Source organism: Notolepis coatsorum (genome assembly GCF_963971535.1).
Source record: "Notolepis coatsorum genome assembly, contig: SCAFFOLD_86, whole genome shotgun sequence".
NCBI classification, from domain to species: Eukaryota; Metazoa; Chordata; class Actinopteri; order Aulopiformes; family Paralepididae; genus Notolepis; species Notolepis coatsorum.
Genome location: NW_028172863.1, coordinates 964,280 through 976,700, shown reverse-complemented (window position 1 = coordinate 976,700; position 12,421 = coordinate 964,280). Strand labels below are relative to the sequence as shown.

General features: G+C 44.6%; 1 protein-coding gene across 1 annotated transcript in view; it reads right to left on the bottom strand.

Annotated features, from left to right (window-relative positions):
• Positions 1-1,774: 1,774 nt before the first annotated feature.
• Positions 1,775-12,421, bottom strand: part of cybb (cytochrome b-245, beta polypeptide (chronic granulomatous disease)) — a 36,533-nt gene continuing 25,886 nt past the window's right edge. The window contains 3 exon segments of the mRNA XM_084338930.1: positions 1,775-2,488; positions 5,163-5,287; positions 9,472-9,618. Coding sequence (XP_084195056.1) covers positions 2,371-2,488; positions 5,163-5,287; positions 9,472-9,618 — 390 coding nt within the window. The 3' untranslated portion in view covers positions 1,775-2,370.

The following is a 12,421-nucleotide window of genomic DNA, read 5'->3' as shown; positions in this document are numbered from 1 at the left end:
TAACACTTTCCGTGCCAGTCCTATATACCCCGTTGAGTGCCAACGCTCTATTCAATGACCGAGCGCTCACATTTGTGAACGCATAAACTATATCTTAAATTATGGCTATGTGTCTAATACGACCGTCGCTTATCAATGACTTGTTTGCAGTCAACATTGTCGAAACGGATTTTTTAATCGGTTAATTTCCGTTTTATACCATTTTGAAAAACGCTTGTTTTTTGAAACTTTCAGAAAAAAATAAAGATTCTGCAGGAATCGCGCTTTACTGTAATACACAAAACACGGTCATTTTTCGGCCTATTTATGAATCGTTTTCAAATAAACGCTAGATTATCGATAGTATAATGTGTACTTATGCACGCTATAGAAGCGGGCTGAAAAATCGATTATCTTATTTCCTGATCAGCTACACACACTCACAGCCACACACACACATATGGGACACGTTGATATATAGGTGAAAACAGCTCTGATTATCCCAATACTGGTAAAATAGATTCCTTACCTCAGATGTTCTCCAAAAAGATTATTCTAATTCCAAATATCGCCATTCCAAATATCGATCACGTTTATTGATCCAACGCTGGGTGGTCGAAAGACATATTCCACGCTGTTCTGATGGTGGGCGATGACTGCAATAGGCTCGGATTACATGCCTGACAAGTAAAATGTGGAATCTTTCATTGCGTTTCATTCAGTCACATCCAATTGGCAGTATCATCCGGAGAGACGATGGGGGGCGGTATTTTCCCTGTTCGAGCTCAGACAGATCCCCACTGGTAACGTGAGGCTAGATTGATGAAAAATGAATGGAAATCGATAATAAAAAAATAACGATTAAAAACAAGATTTCTCGTCGGCTGGCACTCAACGGTTGGCATGAACTAACGAGAAATCTCGTCGCTGGCACTCAAAGTGTTAAGAGGATGCAGACCAGAAAAATACTTTCATCTTGTTTACATCAGGGTCCCCCATTTTCAATTCATCAAGACATTTATGACATACAACAAGACATACAAAGAGATCATATAAAAAAATTTGAAGGGGAAGAAACTACATTGGAGGTCGTTGGGTGGGTGGGGGGAGGGTTTGGACATTTACAGGGGCCAGTTTCTAATTGCAGCCACCCGTAGGTGCTCTTTGAGAGCGGTTTTGAATGTGGGTAGGGATTCACATTCCTTTACAGCTTTGGGTAGGGCGTTCCACATTGATGTGGCATAATTGCCAAACGTGTTCAGTCCCTTGTTTGAACCGAATCTGGGTTTAACATGATTTTTGGAGCTCCCTCTGGTGTTGTGGTCGTGGAATTCACTGACCTTTGGGAAGTATTTTGACATGTACATGGGTACCTTAGTCGTATAGTGTATCTTGTAGACCAGGCCCATTGCAAGTTGCTGTACTCTGTCGTCTACTCTAAGCCATCCTAGGTTGTCAAAGTGGGCAGGGGTGAGGTGGGTTCTAGGAGTAAGGTCAAGTAGTAGTCTGACCAGTTTGTTTTGTGATGTTTGTAATCTTGTTTTTAGCGCCTTTGAGGTGCTTTGGTACCATGAGGTGCAAGCATAGTCGTAGTACCCTTGAATGAGTGCTCCTGCCAGAGTCTTCAGGGTGTTCTTGTTTACCAGAGAGGAGATCCGGTACAAGAATCGAGTTCGTTGGTTGACTTTTTTTATTACATTGGATGCCATTTTGTCACAGGAAAGATTAGCCTCTAGGATGGAACCCAGGTAGGTAATTTCGTCTTTCCTTGTGACAATATTGTCACCCACTGTAACTGAGAAGCCGTCGGTCTTGCTGAGTTTGTTATTTGATCTGAAGAGAATGGACTCTGTTTTACCCAGGTGTAATGATAGTTTGTTATCAGCGAGCCAGGTGCAGATTCTGCCGAGTTCAGAGCTGAGGGTTTTTTCAACCTGTAACTTGTTCTTGTTCTTGTCAGAGACCAGCAGGGCTGAGTCGTCCGCGAACAGGAACAAGTTGCAGTCACAAGCTGACGACATGTAATTTGCATAAATTAGGAACAGTAGCGGACCTAGTATGCTTCCTTGTGGAACACCACAGCTCACAGGGACGGGTTCTCTCCCCTCAAGGTAGGATTGCATCCAGCTCACTGATGAACTATCAAAAAACGAATTGCTTTTAGCTTGTCAATCAATACAGTACAATGAAACTTGTTGTTTTTCAATCTCATTTCATATTTTCACAGAAGGTATGTTGATAAAATAACCCAAAATGTTAGAACTGTTAAAACCCTTTGATCTCTATCCCCCTGGATATCAAACCCTTTCATATATCCCTCTTAATACACCCAGGTTACTCTGATTGGCCCAGCATCAGTCACACCCAGCTGCTCTGTGATTGGTCGGGGGATCAGAAGTTCTCCTTGTTGAAGATGAACTCCACGCCGCCCTCAGAGTGCGACAGACACTGCCTCCCCAGAGCTGAGCCCAGCTGAGCGGGGCCACAGAGGAACACGCCCACTTTGGTTCTGAGGACACACACACACAGGGTTACACATGGGTCTACACACACACACACACACACAAGGTACACACTCTCAGACACACACAAGGTACACACACACAAGGATTGATTGATTGATTGATTTTTATTGTGGAGTAAAAGACGGCATCCAAGGGATAAAAACATGAGAAAGTGCAAGCACTCATTTCCATCATGCTCCCTGATTTTGGACATGGACAGACATCATAAAAACATAGAGCGTCATAATAAAACATAGAGCATCATAATAAAAAACATAGAGCATCATAATAAAACATATAGCAACCCCTCCTCCATCGTAAGCTACATCACCGACGATGATGAGGAGGAGTACAGAGCCCTGGTGGAGAGCTTCGTGGGGTGGAGCGACAGCAACCACCTCCAACTCAACACCAGTAAGACCAAGGAGCTGGTGGTGGACTTCCGGAGGGGCAATGCATACTGCATACTCATGCATACTGCACCTTATGTGACACTGTGAATAATGTGAATATTCCTCAGCTAGTCAGATAGTAAATTATATTGACCATATTGATCAAATTGTTTACACTGCCTGTGTTGTTTTTTACTACCTGTACACTGTGTTGTTTTACTACCTGTACCCCCCCTCCCCCCCATGCTGCTATGATGCCTGAATTTCCCCAAGGGGATCAATAAAGGAATATCTTATCTTATCTCTTAAAACACGCCCTACCCTCTCCTTCCTAGATGTGGCTCGTCTAAAGCTTCCGCCCTCTTCGATGTTTTTCAGGGCCACTGGAAGCTCGTTCCGCTCCAATGCTGCAGAATATAAAAAAGTATTTGTGCCCATTAACAAGTTGAATTTTGTTGGGATGTTAGATCCTAATGTGAAAAACTGTGATTTTATATGTCTGCACTTTATGTGCTCATTTTATGTCCTCACTTTTTTCTGTTGTGAAGCACTTTGAGCTGCAGTTTCTGTATGAAAGGTGCTCTACAAATAAAGTTTATTATTATTATTATTATTATTATTTAGTTCTCCGGTTTGAATTACAATGTGATATGACATTTCTTTTGATATATATGTTGTAATATATTTGTCTATTTTATTTTACCTTTTAAATACTGCTGCGATGATTTATTTTATGAACTTAAAAATGTATAGTATTCTATATTACTATTATATGTGGACATGGACGACATTATGGTACAAATACCATATTCAGTTCAGTTATACCTTCATATTCAGTTATACCTTCATATTCAGTTAAAATAACTTGTGTTATTTTTTAACACATCCGTACGTGTTTATTTGATATCAACACAACTTGTGTTATTTTTAACACATCTGTACGTGTTTAGTTGATATCAACACAACTTGTGTTATTTTTTAACACATCCGTACGTGTTTAGTTGATATCAACACAACTTGTGTTATTTTTTAACACATCCGTACGTGTTTAGTTGATATCAACACAACTTGTGTTATTTTTTAACACATCCGTACGTGTTTAGTTGATATCAACACAACTTGTGTTATTTTTTAACACATCCGTACATGTTTAGTTCATATCAACACAACTTGTGTTATTTTTTAACACATCCGTACATGTTTAGTTCATATCAACACAACTCAGGGCTAGATCCACAAAGAATGGATTGCACGGTGCTAATTGCACCCTTACTTACAATTCATTATGAATTGAAAATGGGGCACCCTGATGTAAACAAGACGAAAGTCTTTCTCTGGTCTGCATCCCCTTAACAGTTGTGTGTATTGAGCTGTACTGTATTGTACCCATTCTGCAATCTGTTAATAAAAATGTCAATCAATCAATCAATCACCGCGCTGAATTGTAAGTAAGGGTGCAATTAGCACCGTGCAATCCATTCTTTGTGGATCCCGCCCTCAGTGTTATGTCTCACACTTTAACACACGGTAACATCAAAATTCCAAATAGCGTATATTATATCCTCAACGTCAAATCAAATGTTTTCAGAATAAATATAAATATAACCCGTTTACAACGTCTGGGGTGTCTCTCTGATTAACCCCTCACTCACCCCGGGTGTCTCTCTGATTAACCCCTCACTCACCCCAGGTGTCTCTCTGATTAACCCCTCACTCACCCCAGGTGTCTCTCTGATTAACCCCTCACTCACCCCGGGTGTCTCTCTGATTAACCCCTCACTCACCCCAGGTGTCTCTCTGATTAACCCCTCACTCACCCCAGGTGTCTCTCTGATTAACCCCTCACTCACCCCGGGTGTCTCTACATGATTAACCCCTCACTCACCCCGGGTGTCTCTCTGATTAACCCCTCACTCACCCCAGGTGTCTCTCTGATTAACCCCTCACTCACCCCAGGTGTCTCTCTGATTAACCCCTCACTCACCCCAGGTGTCTCTCTGATTAACCCCTCACTCACCCCGGGTGTCTACATGATTAACCCCTCACTCACCCCAGGTGTCTCTCTGATTAACCCCTCACTCACCCCGGGTGTCTCTCTGATTAACCCCTCACTCACCCCGGGTGTCTCTCTGATTAACCCCTCACTCACCCCGGGTGTCTCTACATGATTAACCCCTCACTCACCCCGGGTGTCTCTACATAATTAACCCCTCACTCACCCCGGGTGTCTCTACATGATTAACCCCTCACTCACCCCGGGTGTCTCTCTGATTAACCCCTCACTCACCCCGGGTGGTTTGTCCCAACTCTGCTGAACTCGTTGTCCCAGTTTGGCTTCCCGTACAAAGTCTTCTGTTTGAGCCCTGTGATGACATCACTCTCTGCCTCGTGGTGAACTCTGAAGTGAGCAGCCTGAGAGCGAGAGAGAGAGAGAGAGGAGAGAGAGAGAGAGAGAGGGGAGAGAGAGAGAGAGAGGAGAGAGGGAGAGAGAGAGGGGAGAGAGAGAGAGAGGAGAGAGAGAGGAGAGAGAGGGGAGAGAGAGAGAGGAGAGAGGGAGAGGGGAGAGAGAGAGAGAGAGAATTCATGAACAGAAACCTTGTTTTGTTGAGACAGTCATATGATGACTGCTGTTTCATCTTTGTGGATGAAATTACATTGGAATTCAACTTAAATTTTCGTGAAGAAGATGACCTTTGACACTGAGCCCCACTGTGATGGTTTCAGCTGTCTGTCCTGACTGTGATGGTTTCAGCTGTCCTGACTGTGATGGTTTCAGCCGTCTGTCCTGACTGTGATGGTTTCAGCCGTCTGTCCTGACTGTGATGGTTTCAGCTGTCTGTCCTGACTGTGATGGTTTCAGCTGTCTGTCCTGACTGTGGTGGTTTCAGCTGTCCTGACTGTGGTGGTTTCAGCTGTCTGTCCTGACTGTGGTGGTTTCAGCTGTCTGTCCTGACTGTGATGGTTTCAGCTGTCTGTCCTGACTGTGATGGTTTCAGCTGTCTGTCCTGACTGTGATGGTTTCAGCTGTCTGTCCTGACTGTGGTGGTTTCAGCTGTCCTGACTGTGGTGGTTTCAGCTGTCTGTCCAGACTGTGGTGGTTTCAGCTGTCTGTCCTGACTGTGGTGGTTTCAGCTGTCTGTCCTGACTGTGATGGTTTCAGCTGTCTGTCCTGACTGTGATGGTTTCAGCTGTCTGTCCTGACTGTGGTGGTTTCAGCTGTCCTGACTGTGATGGTTTCAGCTGTCTGTCCAGACTGTGGTGGTTTCAGCTGTCTGTCCTGACTGTGATGGTTTCAGCTGTCTGTCCTGACTGTGATGGTTTCAGCTGTCTGTCCTGACTGTGATGGTTTCAGCTGTCCTGACTGTGATGGTTTCAGCTGTCTGTCCTGACTGTGGTGGTTTCAGCTGTCTGTCCTGACTGTGATGGTTTCAGCTGTCTGTCCTGACTGTGGTGGTTTCAGCTGTCCTGACTGTGGTGGTTTCAGCTGTCCTGACTGTGGTGGTTTCAGCTGTCTGTCCTGACTGTGGTGGTTTCAGCTGTCTGTCCTGACTGTGATGGTTTCAGCTGTCTGTCCTGACTGTGGTGGTTTCATCTGTCTGTCCTGACTGTGGTGGTTTCAGCTGTCTGTGAATGAATGAATGAATGAAAACTTTATTTAACAGATTGCAGAATGGGTACAATACAGTACGGCTCAATACATACAATTGTTAAGGGGATGCAGACCTGAGAAAGACGTTTGTCTTGTTTCCATCAGGGTCCCCCATTTTCAATTCATATAGACATATATGACATACATGACATACAGATAGTCAGTACTGCTACATCTATACATTTATGACATACCAGATTTGCAAATACAGTACTGTTTGTGATACAGAAGGAGTCAAGAAAAGGGAGTATATACATTTGACGTAGAAACTGTACATTGGAGGAGGTTGGGTGGGGGGGGTTGGGTACATTGGGATATTGACAACCATACTGGGTAATTTACATTGGAGGTGGTTGGGGGGGGGGGGGCCGGGGGGCACACTGTATAAACAAGTAACACTGTACATTGAGGGGGGGGGGGGAGGAGACACTGTACAAACAAACACAATTGTACATTGAACTATTGACAAAACCATACTAGGTAAATGACTGTACATTGGAGGGGGTTGGGTTAGGATATTTACAGGGGCCAGTGTTGAATTGCAGTCTCCCGTAGGTGTCCCTTGAGAGAGGTTTTGAAAGTGGGTAGTGATCCACATTCCTTTACAGCTTTGGGTAGGGCGTTCCACATTGATGTGGCATAATTGCGAAACGTGTTTAGTCCCTTATTTGAGCCGAATCTGGGTTTAACATGATTTGTGGAGCTCCCTCTGGTGTTGTGATCGTGGTATTCACTGACCTTTGGGAAGTATTTTGACATGTACATGGGTACCTTGGTCGTGTAGTGTATCTTGTAGACCAGGCCCATTGCAAGTTGTTCTACTCTGTCGTCTACTCTAAGCCATCCTAGGTTGTCAAAGTGGGCAGGGGTGAGGTGGGTTCAAGGAGTAAGGTCAAGCAGTAGTCTGACCAGTTTGTTTTGAGATGTTTGTAATTTTGTTTTTAGCGCCTTTGAGGTGCTTTGGTACCATGAGGTGCAAGCATAGTCGTAGTACCCCTGAATGAGTGCTCCTGCCAGAGTCTTCAGGGTGTTCTTGTTTACCAGAGAGGAGATCCGGTACAAGAATCGAGTTCGTTGGTTGACTTTTTTTATTACATTGGATGCCATTTTGTCACAGGAGAGATTAGCCTCTAGGATGGAACCCAGGTAGGTAATTTCATCTTTCCTTGTGACAATATTGTCACCCACTGTAACTGAGAAGCCGTCGGTCTTGCTGAGTTTGTTATTTGAACCGAAGAGAATGGACTCTGTTTTGCCCATGTGTAATGATAGTTTGTTATCAGCGAGCCATATGCAGATTCTGCCTAGTTCCGAGCTGAGGGTTTTTTCAACCTGTAACTTGTTCTTGTCAGAGACCAGCAGGGCTGAGTCGTCCGCAAACAGGAACAAGTTGCAGTCACAAGCTGACGACATGTCATTTGCATAAATTAGGAACAGTAGCGGTCCTAGTATGCTTCCTTGAGGAACACCACAGCTCACTGTGAGGGGGGGGGATAGGGTACCGTTTACCTCCACCATCTGTTCCCTCCCCTCAAGGTAGGATTGTGATGGTTTAAGCTGTCCTGACTGTGATGGTTTCAGCTGACTGATGGTTTCAGCTGACTGATGGTTTCAGCTGTCCTGACTGTGATGGTTTCATCTGTCTGTCCTAACTGTGATGGTTTCAGCTGTCTGTCCTGACTGTGGTGGTTTCAGCTGTCTGTCCTGACTGTGATGGTTTCATCTGTCTGTCCTGACTGTGGTGGTTTCAGCTGTCTGTCCTCGCTGTGATGGTTTCATCTGTCTGTCCTGACTGTGGTGGTTTCAGCTGTCCTGACTGTGATGGTTTCAGCTGTCTGTCCTGACTGTGATGGTTTCAGCTGTCTGTCCTGACTGTGGTGGTTTCAGCTGTCTGTCCTGACTGTGATGGTTTCAGCTGTCTGTCCTGACTGTGATGGTTTCAGCTGTCTGTCCTGACTGTGGTGGTTTCAGCCGTCTGTCCTGACTGTGGTGGTTTCAGCCGTCTGTCCTGACTGTGATGGTTTCAGCTGTCTGTCCTGACTGTGGTGGTTTCAGCCGTCTGTCCTGACTGTGGTGGTTTCAGCCGTCTGTCCTGACTGTGATGGTTTCAGCCGTCTGTCCTGACTGGTGGTTTCAGCCGTCTGTCCTGACTGTGGTGGTTTCAGCCATCTGTCCTGACTGATGGTTTCAGCCGTCTGTCCTGACTGTGATGGTTTCAGCTGTCTGTCCTGACTGTGGTGGTTTCAGCTGTCTGTCCTGACTGTGATGGTTTCAGCTGTCTGTCCTGACTGTGGTGGTTTCAGCTGTCCTGACTGTGGTGGTTTCAGCTGTCTGTCCTGACTGTGATGGTTTCAGCTGTCTGTCCTGACTGTGGTGGTTTCAGCTGTCTGTCCTGACTGTGGTGGTTTCAGCTGTCTGTCCTGACTGTGATGGTTTCAGCTGTCTGTCCAGACTGTGGTGGTTTCAGCTGTCTGTCCTGACTGTGATGGTTTCAGCTGTCCTGACTGTGGTGGTTTCAGCTGTCCTGACTGTGGTGGTTTCAGCTGTCTGTCCTGACTGTGGTGGTTTCAGCTGTCTGTCCTGACTGTGATGGTTTCAGCTGTCCTGACTGTGATGGTTTCAGCTGTCTGTCCCGACTGTGGTGGTTTCAGCTGTCTGTCCTGACTGTGGTGGTTTCAGCTGTCTGTCCTGACTGTGGTGGTTTCAGCTGTCTGTCCTGACTGTGATGGTTTCAGCTGTCTGTCCTGACTGTGATGGTTTCAGCTGTCTGTCCTGACTGTGATGGTTTCAGCTGTCTGTCCTGACTGTGGTGGTTTCAGCTGTCTGTCCTGACTGTGATGGTTTCAGCCGTCTGTCCTGACTGTGATGGTTTCAGCTGTTAGGGTCTGTTAGGGTCTGTTAGGGTCTGTTAGGGTTAGCTTGTCAGGTCTCTAGCTGTGTGTCGGACCTCGGTCTCCTTCCAGCGCGTCAGGTAGATGTTGTAGCTGAGGAAGTCCGTCATTCCCTTCTCTGTCATCTGGCCCTCCAGGGACTGCAGCAGGTCAGCGAACCACTCGAAGGCCTGGGTCTCCGGGCACAGCCAATAGAAATAGATCTGGGGGCGGGACAACAAGACAGACAGCACAAGTAAATCATGGAGTTACAGATCCAGTATCAATGTGAGGGTCTTAATGTGTATCAATGTGAGGGTCCTAATGTGTATCAATGTGAGGGTCTTAATGTGTATCAATGTGTCCTAATGTGTATCAATGTGAGGGTCTTAATGTGTATCAATGTGTCTTAATGTGTATCAATGTGAGGGTCTTAATGTGTATCAATGTGGGGTCCTAATGTGTATCAATGTGAGGGTCTTAATGTGTATCAATGTGAGGGTCCTAATGTGTATCAATGTGTCCTAATGTGTATCAATGTGAGGGTCTTAATGTGTATCAATGTGGGGTCCTAATGTGTATCAATGTGAGGGTCTTAATGTGTATCAATGTGAGGGTCCTAATGTGTATCAATGTGAGGGTCTTAATGTGTATCAATGTGAGGGTCTTAATGTGTATCAATGTGGGGTCCTAATGTGTATCAATGTGGGGTCCTAATGTGTATCAATGTGAGGGTCTTAATGTGTATCAATGTGAGGGTCCTAATGTGTATCAATGTGAGGGTCTTAATGTGTATCAATGTGAGGGTCTTAATGTGTATCAATGTGAGGGTCCTAATGTGTATCAATGTGAGGGTCCTAATGTGTATCAATGTGAGGGTCTTAATGTGTATCAATGTGAGGGTCCTAATGTGTATCAATGTGAGGGTCCTAATGTGTATCAATGTGAGGGTCTTAATGTGTATCAATGTGAGGGTCCTAATGTGTATCAATGTGAGGGTCCTAATGTGTATCAATGTGAGGGTCCTAATGTGTATCAATGTGAGGGTCTTAATGTGTATCAATGTGAGGGTCTTAATGTGTATCAATGTGAGGGTCTTAATGTGTATCAATGTGAGGGTCCTAATGTGTATCAATGTGAGGGTCTTAATGTGTATCAATGTGAGGGTCTTAATGTGTATCAATGTGTCTTAATGTGTATCAATGTGTCTTAATGTGTATCAATGTGAGGGTCTTAATGTGTATCAATGTGAGGGTCTTAATGTGTATCAATGTGTCTTAATGTGTATCAATGTGAGGGTCTTAATGTGTATCAATGTGTCTTAATGTGTATCAATGTGAGGGTCTTAATGTGTATCAATGTGAGGGTCTTAATGTGTATCAATGTGTCTTAATGTGTATCAATGTGAGGGTCCTAATGTGTATCAATGTGAGGGTCTTAATGTGTATCAATGTGAGGGTCCTAATGTGTATCAATGTGAGGGTCTTAATGTGTATCAATGTGAGGGTCCTAATGTGTATCAATGTGAGGGTCTTAATGTGTATCAATGTGAGGGTCTTAATGTGTATCAATGTGTCTTAATGTGTATCAATGTGAGGGTCTTAATGTGTATCAATGTGAGGGTCTTAATGTGTATCAATGTGTCTTAATGTGTATCAATGTGAGGGTCCTAATGTGTATCAATGTGTCTTAATGTGTATCAATGTGAGGGTCCTAATGTGTATCAATGTGAGGGTCTTACTGTGTATCAATGTGTCTTAATGTGTATCAATGTGAGGGTCCTAATGTGTATCAATGTGTCTTAATGTGTATCAATGTGAGGGTCCTAATGTGTATCAATGTGTCTTAATGTGTATCAATGTGAGGGTCCTAATGTGTATCAATGTGAGGGTCTTAATGTGTATCAATGTGAGGGTCTTAATGTGTATCAATGTGAGGGTCTTAATGTGTATCAATGTGAGGGTCTTAATGTGTATCAATGTGAGGGTCTTACACAGGGAGAGAGAGAGAGACATACACACACACATGGAGAGAGAGACAGAGAGATACATACACAGGGAGAGAGAGAGAGAGAGAGACATACACAGGGAGAGAGAGAGAGACATACACACAGGGAGAGAGAGACGGACAGAGAGACATACACAATGAGAGAGAGACAGAGAGAGAGACATACGCAGGGAGAGAGAGAGACATACACAGGGAGAGAGAGAGACATACACACACACATGGATAGAGAGACATACACAGGGAGAGAGAGAGACATACACAGGGAGAGAGAGAGAGAGAGACATACACACAGGGAGAGAGAGACGGACAGAGAGACATACACAAGGAGAGAGAGACATACACAGGGAGAGATAGAGAGACATACACACACAGGGAGAGAGAGACAGAGAGAGAGACATACACAGGGAGAGAGAGAGAGAGACATACACAGGGAGAGAGAGAGAGAGAGACATACACACAGGGAGAGAGAGAGACATACACAGGGAGAGAGAGACAGACAGAGAGACATACACAAGGAGAGAGAGAGAGGCTGTGAGTCATCTTAGCAGGTAACTCACGTAACTTCAACTGCAACAAGTAGATAAAAGCTCCTTACGTTATAATCTCAATGACTTCCTTGTTTACTTGTTGATGATGAACGGGAACGACCTCTGACCTTCTCTCTCAGCGCTGGTGAGTCACGTGGCGCTAGATTTGATGCCGGTCACGTACAGTATTTATTTACTACCACGGCTTCTGTGTTTACACTGTGAGAGGCCGAGAGGTAGCATATTAACCCTTTCACTACCACACTACAGAAGGTTAACCTTTCACTACCACACTACAGGAGGTTAAGCCTTTACTACCACACTACAGAAGGTTAAGCTTTCACTACCACACTACAGACGGTTAACCTTTCACTACCACACTACTGAAGGTTAACCTTTCACTACCACTACAGAAGGTTAACCTTTCACTACCACACTACAGAAGGTTAACATTTCACTACCACACTACAGGAGGTTAACCTTTCACTACCAC